Source organism: Lutra lutra, chromosome 5 (assembly GCF_902655055.1).
Source record: "Lutra lutra chromosome 5, mLutLut1.2, whole genome shotgun sequence".
Taxonomy (NCBI): domain Eukaryota; kingdom Metazoa; phylum Chordata; class Mammalia; order Carnivora; family Mustelidae; genus Lutra; species Lutra lutra.
The window spans coordinates 134,480,945-134,505,482 of record NC_062282.1 but is presented as its reverse complement, the minus strand read 5'-3'; the positions used below and the strand labels follow the sequence as shown (position 1 = coordinate 134,505,482).

Below are 24,538 nucleotides of genomic sequence, written 5' to 3'. Positions count from 1 at the left end.
CAGCTGGGCAGACTACATTGTACCTTCCTCAGCATCAGCACCATGTGTGGTCCTTTGTCACAGTGTCACATATATTTGGTGAGAACGGAGAACAACATTTTAAGCTCTGTCAAGTGCAGTTTATGCTTTGACAGCAGAGAAGACAGGCAATGTCCTAGTGCAGTTTGCTAAGTGTTGTAACGAAGGTGTGAATCAGACTGGGAAACAGTTGCAATGTTTCCAGAAGGGGTTGCCTCTGGCTAGGAGCAGCCTTGTCAGTTTATTACAGTGAATCTCAGAAGAGTCCCATACTGCCATTCCATGGTGTGAAAAGTTGAGAAGGACTGAGGAGGCATTTGGGGCTTCTGTCATTTTGGTTATCTATGACTTGTTAGTGTAGACCAAGAAAGAAACCAAGAAAGAAGTCTGAAGGATGCTTTGAAACCCAAGTGGTATAACATATGTTCTAAAGCATCTTTTCCATTTTCCTGGGCTCTTGATCTTTTACACCACAAATATCAGTCACTCCAACTTGCACTTAATATTTTTCATTTAAACTGTTTAAAAAAGTCTTCCTTGCCACATGGATTACATGGTATTTCTCTTCATATAAATCTTATAAATGGGTGAAGAATGATAGCCTTTTATTTTCCTCACCTTACTTTTAATTTTTTTAAATAATACCCTGAAGAGAAAATCAAATATCTGAGAACACCTAAGTACTTTCGGAAGAGGAAAAAATAAACACAACCTATTTTTATTACCCTGGGAAAGTTCCATTTCTATGAAATTCACTTTTCTATGATCCCACAGAGCCCTCCTATCTTAGAGTAATCACTATTTGTTCCAAATCTTAATCAGACTGAGTTTCTTGCTCACTTCAAAGTTGTGATGAATGCTGGCCCAGGAACAGCAAAGATGTATTAACTGTTGAAAAGTTGCTTTTCCATTTTTGTGAGGAGGTGGAGTGTGAGTAAATAAACCCAACTCATCCTAATATTAACATCATACAAGAATCTTTTTTGGATATGGAGATACAGATATAAAGTGACAAATGTGGACTCTGAACTCTGTTAAGGATGGCAAATACCATGTTTTTCTCTAAAGGAGCTATGAATCTCACTGATAATTATCACTAATAATTCTTTTGAAATATTTTTATTTTATGCATATCTTTTCTGCAACAACATTCTAAAACGGAACATTTTGTGGGTGTTCAGGGCCCAAAGAATACATTTTAAGCAAGTCTCCTACCCACTTGTCATCAGTCACCCTTCCTGTGACCGCTTCTCCCCTACATTCCGCCCTCACATGTGTAATAATAGAGCTGAGTCCTCAGCTCTGAATTCTCTGGCACGGCTGGTTTTGTTCCTGAAGTTGTCACTTACAGTCATAGAGAGGGAAGCACAGGAAGTGATTTATGGTGGGGGACCCAGAAGCCAAGGATGACCAGCACATTAAAAGACTGCTTCTAAACCAAAGGAACATGAAAAGTGGGAGGATGATGTTGGTGGCAATCTCTATGGACTCAATTTTATAAGGTGTCTTGGGCTGGAATGTATTTGGTTAACTTAGATTGAACTAAGTGCTTGCCATAATCCTCAACACAGTTTTACACATATAAAACATATAGACAAATCACGTGGTAATACTTTTAATGCCACAGACCATGTATCTGCTGGGTGATACAGAGATGAGCAGAACTCTTCATCCCTTTCCCTTCCTGATGGCTTTGAATCCTGAGACACAAGTCAGTCAGCCTCTGGGGCCATTTCTGAGCCAGAGAGGCAGCCCCACCTACTGCTGACAGCTTCAGATGTTAGAATATTGTCTTGTACATTGTGCTCCATATCTGTACCTTACGGCATCCATTCATAATTCCTAATTCCGTCCTGTGATACTGCTTCCTTCACTATCTGATGTTCTTTGATTAATGAATGTGGTTCCTTCTCTCTGGCCTGCTGATGGGGACGTTGCCTTGGGATCAGTTTGGGTTGTTTCTTTTTCCGCCTTGGGGATGCTAGAGAGTCTCGTGACTTCTCACAGCATCTATACGCCGAAAGGGCTCACATTGATATCAATAGCCATGTCCCTGCTCCTGAACATTAAACATGTATATCCTTCTGCCCACGTGTCACCTCCACCTGGATCTCTCACAGTCCCCCAAATCAAATATCAGATAGCAAAATCAACAAGCCCCAATCCCTTTGTTTCCAAGGTCCTCCCCATCTCAGTTAATGTGAATTCTATCCTTGCAGTTGGAGCTCTTTGGTCCTCTCTCCTACTTATTTTTTCTCCCCTTGTCACTGCATTCCACCCAACTGCCTCCCTCCTGGACTCACAGACACCTACACATGTTTTTGCCGTAGGGTTGGTGTGCTCTGTCCTCTCTACCTAGAGTGTTTCTTTCCAAAGACTCCACATGGTTTGCTCTCTCCCTTTCCTCTTTCAAGTGTCTGTTCTTCTGCTCCCTTCTCCAGTGAAGCCTTCCTTGATCAGCCTGTTTGTGGCAGCCCAAGCTCCCAGCACTTCCTTTCCTCTTTCCCAACTCCACAGAAATCATAACCTCTTTCTGACACAGACACCTCTTTCTGACTGACACACTCATTTTATTATTTGTCTTCTCCCACTAAAATATGCCATTCTTAAAGAGGAGCCTCTGTTGGTTTGTTTCAGCACTATATCCTTAGCACCTAGAATAGTGCCTGGTGCATAGTAGGAACTCAATAAATATTTATTAAATGAAAAAAGGACTGAATATCTACACAACTAAAGTTCCACACAATACGCTTTGTTTAGGTCAGTACCAAACCAATATAAAACCCCAAGAGGCTCATTTTCCTCTAGAATTAAAACCTCCAAGATAGCTTAAAATAAGCCTGCACTCCACCAGCTGAGTCCCTGTCCTCTGCAAGGTTAAGAACAAGATGAGCTATGGCCTTTCCTCACCGTTCCTGTATCTGTCCCTAACCCCACTTTTTTCCTTTGCCTGGCGTTTGTTCATTTAGATCAAGTGTTGTAGTCATATGGTGGTTGGCGACACAGCCTGTCTCATGGAGAAAGAAGGGCCATGGTATCAAAAGGGAGATGAACCTGGACCTGCTTTACTAACCTGGACCTGCTTTACCCGCACAGGAACCCCATGTACACACATCAGTCTGTCAAGCATTATGTTACAGGCCTCGCAATTGACATTTTACTATGTACTCTTCTGTTTTTTTCTTAAGTTCACTATAAAAATGAAGTCATCATTGTGGGTATTTCCTTAATTCTCAGGTGAGATCATCCCTTAGGTGGTTAGATTACCAATGTAACATAATACTCTTATTTCACCTTAGCTCTTTAGTCCTCCAGAAGTGAACAAAATACATCTTTTATGAAGCTATACTGAAAGCTTATAGTTTAGATTATTAGATTTACTTTTTTTACTTCACTTAAATTTTTCTACATTGGTCATATAAGTGTGTGTTCATGCAGACACAAGTCTCTTCTCTCTGACTCCAGGCTGTTGAGGAATTATCTTTAATTTCAGTATAGTGAACATAAGAAGTTATTTCTTTAAAACATAACAATGTGGGAGCAACATAAGATTACCACTCTTACGCGACCCTGGCAAATGCCAACAGGAAATAAATTCTGAACAGCTTCTAGACCCTGTAAATAGAACTTGGACAGGCAGATAAAAATATGAAATATGAACATACATAGTTTAATTAACTAAGCTTATGAATTAGAAATTAGTATTAGGAATACTCTTTTATCTCACCCTTTGCCATATTGTTTTCTTTTCTACTCTAACAGCTTGTTCTTCTTTCTGTGATTGACATGGGTAGGGTGAACAAGCACAGACTTCAAGCCTTAAATAGCTAAACCAGTCAAGACATTTTGTTTATATACACTGTGGCCCATTTATCAAGAGCCATGACCTAATGGATTTTTTTTTTTTGGGGGGGTTGTTTTTTCTGGTTTTTTGAGACCTATTTCTTTTCCCAGCAACAAGATGTGGGGAATTTCTTCATGGTTATTTCAGAGCACTACTCATTGATTTATCTGGATCACAGATTTTAATTTTCTGGCCTGGAGTTTATTTTCAACTGGGCACATTTCCCAGGAAATAATGAGTATTTGCTTAAACACACAGCATCTGTGATTTTTCTTTTGCAATTCACTTATAGGAGAACCCTCTGTTATTAATAGCCTGGGGCAAAGGTTCCATGAATGAAACTGAATGGGTGGCTTTTCACTTGTCTATTTCCTGACAAATGACAGATGGTATAATATAAATACCCACTCCCTCAAAAGATGTAACTGAGAAAGCCTTTCAGTAAAGGTAAAAACTAGACCCAGTGTACATGAGGCTAACTGACCTGGGATGTAATTATCCTTACAACAAGCAAGGAAACAAGCTCACACCTCTCCTCTCCATCAATTATACAGGCTTCAGATCCCTTTTCAAGTCAAATATAAAGTCTTTGTGTAAGTCATGCTTTCTGTAGGATGGCAGTGATTCCCACCAGTCTTGCACTTGGCTCTCATTTCCAACTCATTCTATCTATGGGCAGATTCCTCCCTACCTAAGTATTCTCAGAGAAGACACACCACCCCATGACAGTACTCACATGGGGTGTGGGGAGAAAGGCTAGAACTGAGGGACCCTCAAAGGGGCTTCAGCCTTGCCTATGAACAGTATGTTTCTAAGACAGATGAATAGAAATATTATTTTATTGATTTTTTTTTTTAAGAGTTTAAACTCTGCATCTTTCTTCTGCTCTAGATCATCCACCTCCTGTGCGTTGGTGTCACTGTGATGTCTGTTTTTCCCTAACTCAGACCCTCCAGTGTTTTCTGTGTTACTATACACAGGTGGATTCTTAAAATCCTGACCCCGACTCTAGTCTCACTTTGAGTAAAATTTAGCATATTTCCTTTGGGAAATATGTATGTATGAAGAAATATATGTTTATTTATATGGAATTTGGACCCTGATCTTGTAATTAAACACATCAAACTTACTTGTTTTTGAATTCCAAGCCTGCCTCAGCCTATATAATAGTAATTCCACACACATGTGTAGCACTTCAGAGTCCACAGAGCACTTCTATTTTTCCCTCTCAATCCTTCCTCCCTCCACCCCCAGCTTCCTTTCTGCTTTCTCAGTCTTTTCCTAAAGCAAATTACGGCTTCCTGGTGAGCCTCTATGTAGAGCACAGCAGAAGGATTATATGGATCACATTCAGTCAACCAATTTCCTCCTTCCCCATTACATAGCCTTTAGGGTGATGTGGGTGTCTGCCGGGAAAATTAAATAGTAAACGGAAAAGAAGCCTCCATTATTAGATGGCATTATCTGTAAGATGGGCCTGTTTATGGCAATGACAGGAGTCTGAAATAGTATTTTTATAATCATTTTATATTTAAAAAATAAATGACTGGATGGAGCACCGGTTGAATACATTATTCTGAGAAGCTATTCATAGGAATGACAGTAAGCACCCTGTGTGTAGATTTCTGACATCAGAAGGACAGGAAAGAGAATTTATAATAGCTTTCTAATTTGTCTTCTTTTGAACTTTTTTTCTCCTTCCACTCCATCTGTCACAATGTCATTATCAAGATATCTGTAAGATACAGATTTGATTTTAAAATATAATTACACTGATTAAAAACCTTTGCTGGATCACTATTATCTACCAATAAAAGTCTGAATTCCTTAGCCTGATTTATAGATTATTTTAAAAAATATGATCCATCCTATTTTTCCAAGTCTATCTTGGAAAAGTCTACCAAGTGTACCAAAAACTCTATATTGCAATCGTGTAAAATGAGAAAGTAACCAACAGTCCTTGAACCTGCCAGATGCTACCACTCCTCTATGACTTTTCTCTTCCTTTGCCTGCTTATAAAGAATACCTTGTGGCTACCTCTTCACTTGAACTGCTACTCAACTTTCAGAGTCCAGCTCAAATGCCCTCCTCTGTAAAAACCTCCTTAGGGAAGATGTATTTTTCCCTCTTCCCTGTATCCTTAAGCCTTTAGCTCAAACACAGAACTTAGCATAACAAACTTTGATTTATTGTATATGAGTATTTCTTCTTTAATAGCCTATGAAATCCTGGAAGGACAAGACCATATGGTGTTCACTCTTGTAATCTCAGTGCCTAACATGGAGTCTATTAGACATCCAATGTTCATTTTATCAATGAATAAATCAGTCACTCATAGAATGACTATTCTGTAATGCTTCAAGAAAGAACTGCTCTTATCACTATTATCAAAGCCGCTGAAATGATGCTAGTGTAAGCTCTTCCTGAACTTCCCATTTCAAGGCTGCTAACTCTCAGAGAATTGCTCCAACCTACCTATCTCTTTGGAATAGTAGGTGTTTGCTATCAGATAATGATTACTAAATTGCCCATCAGCTTTTCTCTTTTGGGAAATCCTTACTTTGTTTTATCATTCTTTTGTCAATTCTCTTTAAATGCTTTTATCAAATGGTTAGCAGTTAGTACTCACAAATGGGCAAACCCATCTGGGACATAGTACTAAATTCAGGGTTCTTTTTTCCTTCATAGCCGTGGAAGTGTAGGGAGTCATGAAAGAAATACAGGAGGATGATAAATAAGGACATATAAACTAGAGAAAGGGGAAATATCTATGGCACCATTAGAAGGAACGGGTCATGCACAGGTTGTCAGCTAACAGTTCTAAGGAAAATATATAAAAACAAAACAAGAATATGCCTATAGGGAACATGGCATATTTCAATGGGTTTTGTTCTAGTAATGGGAATCCTACTCCTTAATAAAGTCTGTGGTAGAGCTAGCGAGCTGTCTAATGTGTTACTCATACTTAGAAAAAGTACCCTGAATCCATTTGGAGCATCAACATGTCCACCTGAAGGACATGGAGGCTGTAACTGAGGACCGGCCAAAACAATGGAAGTGAAAGTGACATGGAGCTTCAGCATGTCTATTTAACAGTGAAAAGGTATACTCTCCCCCTCTTCCCTTCCTGTCACATGGAATGCAGATGTAATGAGTGATTTCAAACAGCCATTTTGGACTCCGAGGACGCATGCAAAAGAATGCTAGAGCCAGACAGAAAAGGTCTGGATCCTTGGCACTGAGACCTACAGAGCCATAGCTTCAGAACCCATGAGAATTGTCTTTCTCTAGACTTCTAACATGAGAGAAATCAACTTCTACCTTGTTTAAGCCTCAGTTACCTGGAGTTTTCTGAATTTACTCCTAATTGATAAGCTACTCTTATTGTCGAGGAGTTTAAGATCCAGAACAAGAATATTTGGTACAATGTAAATGCTTAATAAAAAGACAGGTATACTTAATTCTGTGTAATTATTGGGTTTATGAACAATTGAGCTACAAGGAAATAATATTTTAGATTCACTAGGGAAGCTAACTAGTTAAAAGCAAACATAAAAAGTTTATGAGACTATGGAAACATGGAGAAAGATGAAGAAGATTACACATACGTGGATTTTTACTTCTTACAATGGTCAAGTAATACTTTGAGATTTAAAACACTAAAATAAGAAACATTTTAGGGGCATCTTCCTGGCTCAGCATGTGACTCTTGATCTTCAGGTTGTGAGACTGAGCCCCACACTGGATTTAGAGATTACTTAAAAATAAAATCTTAAAAAAATATTTTAAGCTATAAGTAATAACTGAAAGATATTTTTATGAAGGAAAATTATATCGACTTTACCTATATTTCTTTTTTGAAGAGGGAATTTTATAAATCTGTTTTTAGGGCCTTGGCTACCTGGATTCTCATCTCTGACCCATAACAACTAGATATGGAATCTTGGGAAAGTCATACTCTGGAACTCAAAATGAGAATGTTAGTAAGTGAACTTTAAAGCTTCTTCTAGCTACAAATCTGGGAATTTAATCATATATTTGCTTCACTGGATATCTAACTGTGCCTTCTACAGTCTGATTTCCATGAATTCAAAAGCTGTTAAAATGAGTTAGTTATGTGTGAGGACAGTCACATAGTCCATCTCTAGAGATTGGGGGACTCTGCTGGGGAACCCCACTTGAAGCCCTGATCTTAGTAAGGATAGAAAAGCGCCATCAATAAGAACGAGGGATTACCCCATCCTCTCTGTTATCCTATATGCCCTCTGAATTAATGACATACTCTCTCTGCACACCCCCCCCTCAAATAAAAGCAAATAAGGAAAGTGACTGAGGGCTCATGGCTCTATTTCTGACCAGAAACAAAGCTTTTCCCTTGTTCTTTTTCTTGGTGACTGTCCTTCTACTCCTAAGGGGCTTACGAGTAGTTACTGCCCAAAAGACAGGTGCAGAGTACCCAATCCTTACCCCCTGAGGCTCCCTCTTTCCCTGTTAAGAGGGATACCCTAAAACCAACATCACTGAACCCTTCATGGAGAAAAAGAAGTGCTCTGAGTATCGTTTTTATGTGCCTTCCTCATGAAGACTCACATCACATTGTAAGCATTTTAAAGATTTATTTATTTTTCATTTTTTAGAGAGAGAGAGAAGAGTAGGGGGGAAGGCAGAGGGAGAGGGAGGGGGAGAATCCCAAGCCTGCTCCCCAGTGAGTGCAGAGCCTGACATAAGCCTGGATCCCACAGCCCTGAGATCATGAACTGAGCCAAAATCAAGAGTCAGACACCTAACAGACCCTGCCACCCAGGCGTCACCCACCTTGTAAGCATTTTAAATAGAGATATTAGGAGTTTAAAAATTAAATCCCTAAATAAAAGTAGATTTCAAATAACTGTAAAAGTAAACATCAATATTAAAGAGCATACCGCAGTACCCTGGGGTTCCACACACTGTCTTCATGAGTACTTGATGTTCCACAATTTTAGAGAGTCCAAAATCAGCTAACAACACAAGAGAAAAATTTAATGAAACAAGTCTTTTCTCAGCTTTTATAAGATGACAGAATACTTTTATTATTCAAAATAAAACGGATTCATTTGTTTTTACTTGTTTTGGTATCTGGCGATGGGAGGAGGGGGGAATGAAGAAGGGGACAAGTCACCTGGGAGAGGAAACTGAAAAAAAAAATTGAATCCTGCTTTAAATTGGAGAAAAATATGACTCCCAAATACATTTTATGCTCTCCTCTATAAATCCCAGCTTTAGGCAAATAAGATATTTATTTTTGAAATAACAGTTGTAACAAATATATTTTGTCTAATGTTAACTCTGAGATTTATGAAACAGAAGCTCTAAAGTACAACATAGAATTAGTGATATAGAATTAGTAATCCATGGGGAGAAATCAAAATAAAAAAATAGGTTTTTGTGAATGTCAAAGACATGAGCAGAAATATCAAAAGGTTCATTCTGTTTCAAATGTGTATCTTATGGATAAGGATTTACTCTCATATGAGGAATATATAACACTTTTTTTTTTTCCAAGAATGCTCTTTATTTATTCCTCAGAATATTACTTAGGTAAAACACTACCCAAAGTTGCTACCATTATGGTCTATTTGCTGGGCTACTTCTCTCTCACTCAGGAAACATCAGGAAACCATTGAAGGCCATTCTTCAAGAGAGGCAAGTGCAGAATTGATGCCATTTTAGACTTCAAAGATAAACCCACATTTCCACGGAGGTGCTGATCCTTATCAGGGAAAGCAGCAGGAAGTCCTTCAGAAAGAAAGCCTCTCCTGTCTAAATTAGTATCTATCCATCCATTTAAAGAAATTTCTTTTAAGGATAAAATCTTTGAAATTGATGTCAAAGGAAATGGAAGTCTCCCTGCTGTTCACGGCCTTTCAGGAGTGATTAGAAGAACAAGCTGGCTGCCTAGCAGGACTTTGGTATTTTTTCTTTGGGTTCTTGCATTCATAAAGCACATTATGTTGTCTGGGCTCTTCCAGGATATGTATAACTTAATTTTCAAAGGTGTTAACATTTCTAATGCAGTGAACTTATCAGATTAACATTACACAGACCAGCCACCAAAAGAACAATGTCCTTCAGAGGATTTAACAGATTCTGTTAAGGAGAATTCCTATAAAATAAGTTCTGTTATTATTATATTATTATTATATAAGCTAAAAGACAAGGGAAATAACATTTAATACACTTTTTTCTAAAATGCTGATTTAAAGAACTCTTGGAGTAGACTGGAATTACACAAAGTTCATCCTCGTAGTTCTTCAAAATGCTTATTGGGAGAAAAAGCAAGGTTCCTGGAGTCAAGTAAGGCTTGGGAAAAGCCTAACACACTAATCTAGACGTCAGTTTACACATTAGCATTTTTAGAGTTCTGGTTAGCCCTGCAGAAATAAAAGACTTTGTTAAATCGGCATCTCCTAACTTATTTCACCAGCTTAGCACTTGCGCAAACCACGCCCACCGCCCCAAAGCAAATTAGAATATTTACTCTTGTTCCCTCAGCTGAGGAACCGGTGTTCTGTGGAGTGCACTTTGGGAGAGACAGACCTCAATTTATCTCCGTTCATGTCAACAAGTGACTCGGCTCCTTAATTCACTGATATGTACTAAGCATTTTGTGTCAAAGCTCTTGAATATCTAAACTTAAGCTCCAACTAATTTATGGAATAAAAAGTAACAAAAAAAAGAAGTGTTATGTCATCTGTGATTTTCCTCTATATACACTTACAAAATATACCATCACCTTTCGAAGTCCCTGCTATTTCTAAGAGCTATGTTTCCTTGGTGTCCAGAACTGGAGCACCAACTTCTAGGCACTGATTCCAGATGACTATATCAGGAAAGGACTACAGACATCCAAAACAATGTTATTCCTTTACAGACACCAAATATCCAAGGAAATTAAATGGAGGCAAAACTAGATGGAACAATATTTTTAAATTCCATGGAATACATTTCTTCTGCTCTGGGAAAGGGGTCATAAGACTTCATGAAATGTCCTCACCTATTTTGAGTGGTGCATCTGGGGCTGGAGTTGCATAGAGAAGATTCTCTGGTTTGAGATCACGATGGACAATCCCATTTTCATGTAGGTACTAAATAGGGAACACAATGGAGTAACATTCCAGTAACTGTATTTATGGTTCCAACATTTATGTTTAATCTTTTCAGAATTAGAATATCCTTTACTATGTTATATGATTCAAAACACACACATATGATCATTTAAAAATAAATACCATAAAAGAAAATAAGTTTATACTATACATAATTTAAGAGCAGCTTATATAGTTACCTAAAAGTGAAATGCAATTTATTTTTTAAATATATTTTTAAAGACTTTTATTTATTTATTTGACAGAGAGAGATCACAATTTGCTAGAGAGGCAGGCATAGGGAGAAGGGGAAGCAGGTTCACTGCAGGGCAGAGAGCCCGATGCAGACCTCGATCCAAGGACCCTGAGATCATGACCTGAGCTACAGGCAGAGGCCCAACCCACTGAGCCACCCAGATGCCCTGAAATGCAGCTTAAAGTGTATGAAACCAATTGTCAGAAATAAAAAATTTACTCATTAGAGAATATAATTTGCAGTTCCCTTTATGCATATAACTATGTAAGTTCAAATCCATTAATTATTATTATAGTAAAGTCAAGGTTCTATGCATTGAAATTTTTCTGGTCTATTATCTGAATAAAGCATAATTATATGTGTCATTTTAGAAGCTCACAACCACAGCAAAGACTTAATAATTATTGTTTGAACAGGCATTTAGATATGAGTAATTATTATAGAGGACTATCCTTAATATGATAAATACTGTTTAAAGATGATAAATGTTCTTATAGGCTTTTCTGAAGATTAGTAAATCCAACTACCAATACAGAGTGGCATATTTGAGCTGATCTTAAAGATTGCTTCTAGCAATTCCACTCATTTCATTCTATTTTAAATTATTTTGTAAATTATGTTTTATCACACGTGTAACATACTCTTACTGTGAATGTGGAAGTCTTACCTGATCCTGCTTCCCTAGTCTCAGATCCCTCTCCAAAGTAATCACTCTTCACTTTGAAATGGTTTGAATGTTTTTCTATGAATTCACAAACATGAATATATGTATGCAAGGAAATACTCCTGATTTTTCCATTTTCTTACATAAATGTATGATTAATATTAATTTTTACAGGTTTTCTTTCATTTAACAATACGTCTTTGAAACCTTTCCCACAAACCACTATAGCTTATTCTATTTAACATTTGTATCCATTTTGTTGAATGTAGCATAATTTATTTTCCTAGTCCCTTTCTGGTGGACTTTCAAGTTTTTAAAAGTTACCAATAATGCAGTAATAAGCCTTCTAGCACTTGGGTTTTGGGTGTTTTTGCTTGTGTTTCTTTTTTTTTAATTAATTTTTTTTTTTTTAAGATTTTGTTTATTTATTTATTTGACAGAGCAAGATCACAAGTAGGCAGAGAGGCAGGCAGAGAGAGAGGAGGGAGCAGGCTCCCCTGCTGAGCAGAGAGCCTGATATGGGGCTCGATCCCAGGACCCTGGGATCATGACCTGAGCCGAAGGCAGAGGCTTTAACCCACTGAGCCATCCAGGTGCCCCTTTGCTTGTGTTTCTTTAGGACAGATAGCTGGAAGCAGATCTGGTGGGGTCAAAAGGTAGGTTTAAAATTTTTAAACTCCATCAATATTTACTCACACAAACAGTGTGTTTACGGTTTCCTAACATCTTTACCAAATCTGTGCAATTAACTTTTGCTGAGCTACAGTGTAAACACTGTATCTTATGTTTGGCTTAATTTGTCTTTCTCTGTTTACTGGCCTAGTATAGGCTTTTTGGTTTTCCTCTTCTGTGAACTACCCATTTATATCATTTGCCCATTTTTCTGTTGGGTTAAGAGAAAAAATAGCCAGGGTAGTTCAGTTTTTCTCCTTTCCTATCCCCTACAGAAAGGGAGAGAGTCTCTTCTTTCTTTGTAAGCCAAGTAAGAGAAGGTGGATAGCTTCAATGTCACAGTTTGTGGTGCCTGACATGTCTCACTTAGTGATTTGGTGAAACAGGAACTGATATCCAGCTCACTTGTGAAAAACAGAGGTGGTTAGAACAGGGAGTAAGAAGAGAGGGCCTTAGTGAGATTCAGCTGCCCTCAAGGAAGAGCTAAACAAGGGTACACATTTCTCACAGGTTCAATGTGGACTGTGCAGAAAGAAACCAGACATAAGCATAAGTTTTGTGCTGGGGTGATGCCATCTTGCCTCAGCATTTCAGGAAGCAGAACATGAGGGAGGTGGCATAGGCGGTTGAGGAACCACTGACTCCTCAGAGTACCTGAAGTGAGAGAACTGTCCTGCAATGGGTCTCTGTAGAACCATCTATGGTGTCCCACATGGAAAGAACATCAGGCATTTGACACTGGCCACACCCAGAGACCACAGATGCTGGACCATGAATGTACCAGTCTGGGAAGACCGTTGCTAACCCTCCATCTCTTCTCCTCTCCTCACTGTCACCCTCACAACAACCCTAGAAGGAGCATGATCAGGTGGAGGGTAAAGAGCAAGAGAAAGAGAAGAAACTAACAAGTATTCCTATTCCCTCTGTTTACAAATTATAGATCTCCAAGGTCCACATTGGGGGAAGGAGGAAGTTTAAAATTGGACAAGTCTAAAGTTTTGGTCTTTCCCTTACCCAAGAGTGACATTCAAGCTATGGGAATGGCTTGAAATTTTATTCACGAAGGAGAAGAATGGATTCACAGAGTTGATTTGCCAGGACAATCATGAGACAAAAGAAAGTTGCTTTTGCTCCTGTCTTGTCAGGTCAAGCTCACTTTTTCTAGTGGATAATTATAAAGTGTAGACAATAATATCATAAATGTCCTACACACTTACTGTATTCCAAGCACTATTATAAACACCTTGTATCTATCAACTCGTTTAATCTTCGTATCAGCTCCGTGAGGTAAATCATATTAATGCTTGTTCTGCAAATTAGAAAGCTGAGGCATAAAAAGATCAGAGACATGTGCAACTTCACAACTAGATACATGGAGTTGGGATTCTAGTGTAGGCATGTGGTAGTGGAGCCATAACCCGACCATTGTGTGACTCCCAAACAGATGCCTGATTGTGTAGGGTGGACATGAGAGGGGAATCATGGTGAAGGAGAGGAGGGGAGAATGATGGAGGAGTGGGAAGGTCATGGGAAGAGGAGGATTGGTGAGAAGGCAGAGGACCATGTTAAGCCTTAGTGATACCCAGGGAAAACCCACCAGACCCCTGAGGAGGAAGATGCTATATCTTGCATTAGCTGAGTTTGAAGGCAAAAATGCAAGTTTCTCATAGAGATGCTTTGGAACATACCTAAGAATTGCAGTTTGGGATCAATGGAAAATATTGATCTCCCCCACTCCCAATCTAACCCAACTAAAAGACTCCATTGCTTTGGGAAGAAAAGGACACCAAAAATAGCAACACAATAGCAACAAATGAGATAAATTTACAAGCACTGGTTTAGCAAAGTACCAATCATATAAAGATTCTTATTAAATATTGTTCTGGCTTTCTTGAATAGAAATGGTAGTTTTGTGTCTAAGTCCAAAGTAAAACAAAACAAAACAAAACAACACCATTTGGCACTCCATAGAGGAGAGCTAGACCAGATAACTGGAGAAAAATTTTAGAAAAAATAATAGATTTAGGAGCTATGCACTAACAGAGGAACAAATTTAAAAACAAAATAAAGCAATGAAATACTGAAGGTCATGCGCTTTTAAAAATATAGGCAGGAATCATTTGCTATAAATTACTTGGTGTAGAAAGATTATTAAAAGTCGAGATATAATCATGTACATGTGGTAGGAGGCATTTAAATGTATTGACTAACAAAACGATAGGAGTCACTATTGTATTTTTGCTTGGATCCACTGATTGCCTTTAATCAATAGTGAGTATTTTTTTTTTTAAAGATTTTATTTATTTATTTGACAGAGAGAGATCACAAGTAGGCAGAGAGGCAGGCAGAGAGAGAGGAAGGGAAGCAGGCTCCCAGCTGAGCGGAGAGCCCGACACGGGACTCGATCCCAGGACCCTGAGATCATGACCTCAGCCGAAGGCAGTGGCTTAACCCACTGAGCCACCCAGGCGCCCAATAGTGAGTATTTTTAATTTTGACATTATCTCAAGTCAGGAAGCCAAGCAAAAAGGAAAACGTGCTATATGATCTTTGTCTTCCCCCAAGGAGATACAATTTTTAGAAGCAGGAACATTTTGGGAGCATCAGTTCTCAAATTTCTTGGTCGCAGGACCCCTTTGGAATAAAAAAAAAAGTATTGAAAACCTCCAAGAATTTTTTATGAGTTATACCTAACATTAGTTACTACATTAATGGTTAAAAATGAGAATTAAAAAAATACTAATTTATTTAAACAATAAATTCATGCCATATTGACATAAACATTTTCTAATAAGAATATATTTTCTAAAACAAAAAAAAATTTAGAGTTCTGTGCTATTTTTTTGAAGTTTTACAAGTCTCTTTAATTTCTAGTTTATACAAGGCAGCTGGATTCCTCCGGCTCTGCATTGTCTACTATAAAACCACACATTATGCACTCTCTGAAAAATTCCACTGTACTTTCATAAGTGAAGGGAAATGTCTTCATATTATGACAAAATAGTTTTGACCTCACAGACCCTCTGAAAGGGGTCGGGGGTGTCTCAGGAACCCTCCAGGAACCTTTAGACTATACTTTGAAAACTTCTGTTTTAGAGGATCTGAAGTCATAAAAAGGGCAGTGCAAAAGCTGAATAATATGCACATCAGCCTTTATTTTCAAAGTGGGTTTTAAATGCAATACACACCTCTAATCTCCTCAAGCACTAATCTTATCTGGCCACATCAAGATCACAATACACTAAGTGAAGAAGGGGAAAAATGGCCTTCAAAATTGTGTACTCGTGGGAAAATGTGCAAAGACATTTTATAATATCATATCAGTGATACAGAGCTAACTAAGAAATATCCATTATGGAGAAACAGACCCTATCAAGATATCCTTGATCTTAACTACAGTTTATTTAAGTCACAGGGATTCAATACAAATAGACCAAAGGATAGGAAAAATTGAGAAATGAGACAATTGCATATTTTAGAATAAACCAAGTGTTGAAAGTAATCATAATTAAAGTAAACAAAGACAAGCAATAACATTAAAAACTAAATGCCACTTTGGAAGGTGTCTAAAACCCAACAACTTGATGGAGAAAGAAATAATAAATCTGACAACAACTGTAGCATCTAACTACTAAATCTTGACTAATCAAAACCTTTAGTAAAGAAATTAGAAGAGCAAATAACCAAGTGTATTCGAATTTAATTAAAACTTTAAGGAATATTATGGACATTGGGGAACGTATGTGCTATGGTGAGTGCTGTGAGGTGTGTAAACCTGGCAATTCACAGACTTGTACCCCTGGGGCTAATAATACATTATATATTAATAAAAAAATAAATAAAAAAACTTCAAGGAATAAAAAGAAGAAGAAAAAGGAAGTGGAAAAGGAAGAGGCAGGGAAGCACAATTAATTAATTTAGTCGCTCAATTTTTTAAAGGATTATCTTTTTAGAAAAAATGCTTTAAAAGTATTATCTTTTTAGAAAAAAAAAAACATAAAAAAATAAACCAGTTAGAGAAAGACAAATACCATATGATTTCACTCATATGTGGAATTTAAGAAACAAAACAGATGAGCATAGGGGAAATGAAGGAAAAATAAAATAAGATAAAAATAGAGAGGAGGGGCACCTGGGTGGCTCAGTGAGTTAAGCCTCTGCCTTCGGCTCAGGTTATGATCTCAGGGTCCTGGGATCAAGTCCTGCATCAGGCTCTCTGCTTGGCAGGGAGCCTGCTTCCGCCTCTCTCTCTCTCTGCCTGCCTCTCTGCCTACTTGAGATCTCTGTCAAATAAATAAATAAAATCTTAAAAAAAAATAGAGAAGAAAGCAAACCATAAGGGACTCCTAGTGATAGAGAACCAATTGGGGGTTGCTGGAGGGGAGGTTGGTGGGAGGATGGGGCAACGGGGTGATGGGCATTAAGGAGGGCACATGATGTGATAAGCACCGGATGTTTTAAGCAACTGATGAATCACTGAATTCTACCTCTGAAACTAATAATACAGTACATGTTAATTAAATTGAATTGAAATAAAAAATTAAAAAAAGAAAAAAAAGCATAAAATGACAATATTTTATCTGCAGAGTAATCAAGGTAGGGAACAAGTACATTTTTAAGGATTTTATAATGATGCATTTAATGCACTGGTGCCAAACGCGTGTCTTTGCGAAGTTCTATTTCAATATTGGGCCTTGGTTTTGGTCAAAGTTTTTAAGAAGAAATAAGCATAATAAGGTTTTTGTGGCAATGTTTTTGAAACAATTATTAAAGAACAACAGCATGAGAGGCTCTGTGGGGCAATACCCCACAGGTATGCCACACGTTAGCTGTGTGACCTGAAACAATCTGTCTGCCCTGCAGCACCCAGTTTCCCCATCTGTAACACCCACTTCAAAGGTGGTACTGAGGGACGCCTGGGTGGCTCAGTTGGTTAAGCAGCTGCCTTTGGCTCAGGCCATGATCCCAGCGTCCTGGGATTGAGTCCCACATCGGGCTCCTTGCTTGGCAGGGAGCCTGCTTCTCCCTCTGCCTCTGCCTGCCACTCTGTCTGCCTGTGCTCACTCTCGCTTCTCTCTCTATGACAAATAAATAAATAAAATCTTAAAAAAAAAAAAAAAGGTGGTACTGAGAATCAGAGGTGAGGCATGTTGGCACTCAGCATGGAGTGAGTATTCTGTTCTATGAAGGGTAGCTGTTGGGACTCTATCACTGTTGTTCCACATCTCTTGTACAATAAATTACAATTAGAAATCCTTTGAGACTTGGAAAACTTGGCTCTTTCCTGAAGTATCAAAAGACACTTTGATCAGAAAATATTTGCTTTTTATTCCATCACATTTTCCTCTTCCGTTTTGGTGGCCCAAAACTCAATGTAAAAGCAGTTTCAATTACAATTAGTTAGCCTGTTTTGGATATATTTACTTCTCCCTCTCTCTGCTTTTTAAAAAATTCCCTTTTCCATTTTAATAGCTTTATTTTGTATGTGTTCTTCACTTATTTGCCACAACTCCTTTTCCCAAGAAGATGCATTATAAAATTATAGAGTAATATAATGTATTATATATTAGCCTTCACCCTGGAAATAAGTCTAAGGGAAATACAAACTGACACTGCTCTATTTGTGTTCAGAGTTTCCAAGAACATTTAGAAGATATAAAAGGAAAAAAAGTATGTGGCGATTAGGATTAGGATTGGAAACATTCTTACTCGGTCTTTTTCCATTAGAAGACAAATCACCACGAGAAACAGTATTTGCCGCTGATAAAGTGTTGTATTTCAAAGCCTATTGTTTTGCTTCTGCTCCATTCTCCTTAGGCTCCCCTCCAGGAGTCATCCCAGGTGCTGCCCCGATCCTATTTCACGTCCCACTCCCTTCTCAGAGGCACTGCCCTATCACTCTGGCCTTTTCTCCTACTTCTTTCTTGCTCTTCCCTCTTTCTTGCCTTTCATCATATACATAGCTCTAGACTGGGTGGTATCACCATCAAAAAGAAACAAGGAAAAGAAAACAATCATCACCTCCACAGTCTCCCAAAGACACATATTCCTGTCCTACTCTCGCTGCCCTCAACTATTTCCTACTCTCCTAGGTCTCCACTCACAGCTTCCATTTTCTTCCCTTTCCTTTTTCTTCAACACACCAAATTTTTATTTTGGACCTCATCAAACCCAACACACGCTTTCTGACTCTCTATTTGACCAGTTTGGCCTCTGAGCACATGGTCTTATCTCTCATTTGCACTCCCACCACTTGGGGCTCTTGTCTCACTGGCTGCCTGCAGCTTTTCCTTTGCTCTGTCCCCTCAGTCTCCCACCCTGGCCCCTTATCTCTGACTTGCTGGGCACCTTCTGCATTTCCTTGGTTTCTAGAGTGAGTGAGCTCACTGAAAGCCACAAATAAGGGTACCATTTACCCACTATGTCCTAAATCTCTATTGCCTTCCCAACATATCTGTGGCTCTGACTCCATAGAACTTTCTACTCTCCATTCCATTTGAATGTCTCACACGTGTTTCAAGCTCAACATTTCCCAAGCCAAACTCATTATTTACCCTAAATCTACTCCTGTGCCTCTATTTCCAAGCCCAACAAATGACTCATCCATTTGACCAAGCCAGACACTGCGTTTACCCGATTCCTCCATCTCCTTTACCAACACTTCCAATTTATGTTCCATGAACATAGGAAGCTCTCCCTTCTTAGTGCCTCACCCATCTTTCTGCCCCTTGTTCCCACTTAACTGTTCTTACCTTCAGCCAAGCCACAAAGAAGTTTCCCTCTTAATTACTCTGATGACTCACTTAATCACCAGCTTCTCAACTTCCAGGGTTGTTCCCCTGCAGCCAAAGCTCCATGGTGGCATGCGAATAATTTTTTTTTAAAGTGCAAATTTGGTCACACTAGGCCGCTGCTTAAAATCTCCAGCATCTTCCAATGCTTTGGTCATGCAGGGCAGCAACAATGTTGTATTTGATTTTGTATCCCTTGAACAGAAGTCACAAACTATCTAGGGTCAGGAAGATACCCGAAAGAATGAAGGAATTTGACAGAGTGTAAAATAAAAGGAAGACATCAGGAAGTCCCAGGGGCCTTATCTGTCCCTGGAGAGCATGGCCCCTTAAGAGGCAGAGGAGACAGACTCAGCCCACTGTTGTCAGGCACGTATGCAGGCCCCATGTTGCTAGCTCTTCTGATTTTTCAAGGCAAGACAGAAATTCAGATTTTTTTATGTAAAATATTACAAATTTTCCATGTTGGCGCCGAAGTTGAAAATTTTAAAAGCCTGGACAGGGTACAAACAAAATACCCTGCAATCTGTGATTCTTGCTTTGGAATTTAAAACAGGCCTTGGCATTCAATATATGCTCAATAAACATTTGTGAAATATATGAATAAATACACGATTTTTTTTTCCTGACTCTGCTTCTTAAATTAGATCTTTACTAAGACTGTGCTGGTAGCCTTCTCTTTTGCTATGAACTCTCTCTGAGCTTGTTTGTCTATTCCCTTCCCTCTAGCTACTTCTTATAGCCCCCCAAAGTATACATGTGTATAAGCAAATTGTGTGGTAGGGTTATAATTTTAATTTTTTCTTCTATGAAATTTAACTCTAAATGTGTTATTTAGGTAATGAATTTTTTAAAACATAAATTTTATATAAGCAGCAGGCATTTCATGTTGGCTTATGCATCTGTTATGAATGATGGGCTCTGAAGAGGAGTTTATCCATCGAGTTGGTAACTACGTTCGGTCTCAAATGAACTACACGATGCCACTCTATTGTTAGTAGTTTAAGACTGTATAGACTATTCCATGATAGTATCCTAAAAGGAAGTTCTAATTCAAACTCCAGGACCATATGGCCACCTGCCCAGGTCTCATTTCGAACAGGCTGTCTCACCGACACCTTAAGTTCAACATGTTCAAAACTGAACTCTTGACTTTCTTCTAGCCCTTTTCTTTCTGTTCTTCCCACCTCAAAATGTAGTGCCTCGGTGAACTCAAGTGTTCAATCAGAAACTGTTTTTCTCCTCCCCACCCCATGCCTCCATCCTATTCACAGCAGAGTGCCGTGAACTCCAAATCCAAAATGTCTCCAGAATTGCCCTGCCTCTCTCCACGATACTGCCATGATCTCAGCTAGCCCACCACAGAAGTCCCTTAACTCTCTTTGATTTCCAACATGGCCCCACCTTCAGTCTATTCTCCACACAGCAACATAGGAAATCAGGCCATTTCTTCTAGATGGGAAACCCTTCAGTGGTTTCCCATTACTTTTCCTAGCTTCTGAGGCATTGGTTTTCTGGCTCCTGCCTTCCTCTCCAGCCTCATATTCTGCTACTTTCCCCTCTCTTGCTGTCTACCCATCCTGACTTTCCCAAGCCCAAATATTATTTCCACCTCAGCATCCTTTTCTGGCTGCCCCTCTTCCTGGAATGCGTTTTTATCTTTTCTTTTACCCAGCCAGCCCTCCTCATCCTCAGGACTCAATTTATAGTGTCAGTTCCTCAGGGGGCCATATCTGTCCTCCCAAACTAACATATGTGTTCACCTTTATATGTTCTCATGGATGCCTCCTATTTTTCTTTACAGCATATCTGTTTCTTTGCAAGCTTTATGTTTAGGATATCTCCCTCACCAGATGAAAAACCCATGAAGACAGATATCTAGTTTCTTGCACTATGCCTGGCACTAAGTAGGTACTAAAAAAATATTTTTGAAGGATCAACAAATAACTCAGTTTTCCAATAGACATGTATGTTGTTATACTTTGAAGTCATTAACATATAGATATTCAAAGAATGGTGGTAATTTGCAAATGATATCCATTTGCCATTATTAATCTGTAATGAATGTTCAAATTTTCATGCTTGCATTTTAGCAATATATTTCCATAGCAACATCACTTTAATAAATTTAACTGAAATAAGGCTCAGCATCTGTGTGCTTAGGAAACACACTATACTTATTGGATAATAATACTTGGCCACTTCAAAGGTGCTATGAGATTTACAGCATCACTCTGAGAAAAGCCAAAACCCATTAAGAACATTTTAACTCTAAGATCAGGCAAAAGGGTTTCATCCTCATAATGACATCTTGAATAATTACATAGTTTTTGTTCTTCTGTAGTAGCGTTGATAGTTATGGCCGAATTAATTTCTTCACATCCTCTGACGCTGATCTGAATATCCAACACAACATATGCCTCAAGGGAGTTTGGGCAAGGAGAGTCGAAAATTCATCTGCTAGTTTTCTCTTCAGTTTCCTTCATGTCTCAAACATTCATAAATTGTACTTGCTAGTGTAAGAAAATGGAACTGAGTAGTGATTTGGCCAACTATAATGACTTGTTAATGAACAGTGGGCAAGCCAAAGTCCTCTGTCAATGAAGGCACCATCCTGGGCCCCCCAGTGGTGCACTTGAAGAACATTGAGCCTGCTGTTGCCCAGAATATGGTCCCCATGGAAGCATCTTTGCTTTTGATTTGGGGTGTGGTTTAGAAGTGTCTAGATAAAGCAAAGCTGGGAATTTTGGAGTAGCAATGGAGTAGCTGGAGTAGCAGGATCATGGGGAAAAGGAGCGGGATGCTAACAGAGAGGATAAGTAGGAATGCCGCTGGGTAGGAAAGCCTGGAGTATCTGGTTAGAGCACTTGATAGGCAAAGAAGTCATGAAAAACAGACTCTAGCCCTTGTTTCTGATTTTGGTACAAGTCTCCTGGTGTGCAAAGTCAGAGTGAGGTAACAGGGATGCTTTCAACAGGGTAGAAATTCATTTTCCTGTCTGTACATAAATGTGCATGTTATAAAAGTCTGCTAAGTACATATTTGTAAGAATGGTCTATATAGTACTAGTGGGAAGTTTAATTTTATCTATACTGTTTTGCTTAGATTCAACTCAAAATCTAAAACATTCATTCAAGACTTAAAAGAAACACTTATCATTTCTTTAAAAGCAATTATTAAGTAAATGATTATCATTTTAAATTATGCATTATGCAAAATATCAATGGAAAATGTGACGTATCCTGATTTAAATAGACAAGTCTCACACTAAGAGAGTACAAAAATGAAAACCAAAGTAATGTACGTGTCATCAACAAAGAAATCAATATATAAAATGTTTTTGCATATAAGAGCAAGGAAAGTACATGTTGTGGAACAACTTTCTGAGGGGCTGTTGAGAATGTTTAGAGAGGGTAGGCATGTGATAATTTCATTCTCTTATTTCCAATATATGTGGTCAGATTTTAGGAAAGGTGAGATTTTAGGAATGGAGGCTATGAAAAGGCTTGGCCTATTAAATGAAGGTCATATTCAAGAGATAACATATCACTTAGAAAAAGGCCCAGAAATCATCTGCAGTTATAGAGAAAGCAGCAGCAAACACATTTCTGTAATGGGAAAGAAGAGAGAAGCTTGGAACACAAAAGAAACATGGGAACTCCTGTAACTGCACGCTCTGGTCAAGAGATAAGAGATTATAAGAGTCCCCAGAGAAGCTGAATGAGCAGAACCGAGGATAAATGCAGAAAGTACTCTGTGCTCAAGCAAAGGGATGAACTTCCTCACAAGGAAGAGGAAGCTGGAAATATTGTTTTAAGAGATGACTGTACTTCACATCACCATACATGCTTTATACATTAACAAGTTAAGAGTAGATATTTGAGGATATATTACAGAAAGAAAGTTTTTGGATGCAAGTAAAATGTAGATCAAATATGACAAAGAGTAAAAATCTATACGTTTTTCTTCAAAAATATTTATATCCACAGATGTATAAATGGCTCCTAAATCACATATGCAGTAAAGTAGAAAGTAGAATTAAAAAAAAAAAAAAGGAGAGGAAGAAAAATGCCCAACATATCTTACCATTTGTTCTTTGAAAAAACAAAAAACAAAAAACAATCACTGAAAGCTCAAACTCTCCTTTAAACAGACAAAGATGATACTGCTGCTCTGAATTCAGGGGGTGTCTAGACATGTAATTAAACTCTCTCTATGGTCCTAACAAAAACCGTGTCATTGTGTAATGAAAGCTACTGCAGAGTAATTTAGTTTAATTACAGCTATGCTGTGTTCAATGGGCTGTGTGTGGCTAATTGATAATGTCTCAGGAGTTGGTAGGAGGAAGTTTGAATCTCTTTAAAAATCTAACAGGACAAAGAAGAACCAGTCATTAAAAAAAGAAAACGGTATTCTGACTATAGCTCTCCCTTGGGAAGGAAAATTAAATTGCATGAACTTGCTCTTCTCTATTCCTTGGAAAATTCAGAATCAATACCTATAAATTTAAGCAGGAGCTTCAAAGTGAATACTCTACCTTTGTGTCATATCTGCCTTGGAGACCTACCACTACCATTGTCTTTATGCTTGACCTCTACTCTCTGATGCCTTCAGAATTACCAAGAGAATATATGGGAAAAGCAATAGGACACTACTATCCCATGACCGGATCAGCAGACATAGTTAGGATTGGCTGGAGGTGAGATCTATGGTAAGCTTCAATCTGTAGAGCATCCCAGGACCAGAAGAATCTACCTTCAGCACAGCAGCCACATGCTGGGGCTTCCCATTTATTAGCCAAGAACCTACATTTTCATTTATTTCATCTTTGATGCCCCTTTCCTCTCACTAGTCTACTAGTCTTGGCCATTTGGCCATAACTCCACTTCCAAAATACATTTCACATCTACTCTTTTCATTACATTGTTACCACTAAGTACATAGTCCTTCATAATCTCTACTAGCCCTACTAACATTTTTCTCCTAACCACACCTACCCACATCTCTACACCTAGGTCATCTTTCTAAAACACAGACTAACTCATGTCAATCCTCTAGTTTTTTTTTGTTTTTTTTTTAAGATTTTATTTATTTATTTGTCATAGAGAGAGAAGTGAGAGTGAGCACAGGCAGACAGAGTGGCAGGCAGAGGCAGAGGGAGAAGCAGG

At 38.4% G+C, this 24,538-nt stretch overlaps 1 protein-coding gene across 6 annotated transcripts in view; it reads right to left on the bottom strand.

The window, feature by feature from the left end:
- The window catches only part of CAMK4 (calcium/calmodulin dependent protein kinase IV), a 326,108-nt gene that overhangs the window by 26,277 nt on the left and 275,293 nt on the right, over positions 1-24,538 (bottom strand). For 5 of the 6 annotated variants that reach the window (XM_047728971.1, XM_047728970.1, XM_047728972.1 and 2 more), the window contains 2 exons: positions 10,897-10,987; positions 8,786-8,860 (listed from right to left, as the gene is read on the bottom strand). In XM_047728971.1, the coding sequence (XP_047584927.1) occupies positions 8,786-8,860; positions 10,897-10,987 (166 nt within the window). The remainder of the gene's footprint in view (positions 1-8,785; positions 8,861-10,896; positions 10,988-24,538) is intronic. The other variant, XM_047728973.1, reaches the window with a different exon arrangement.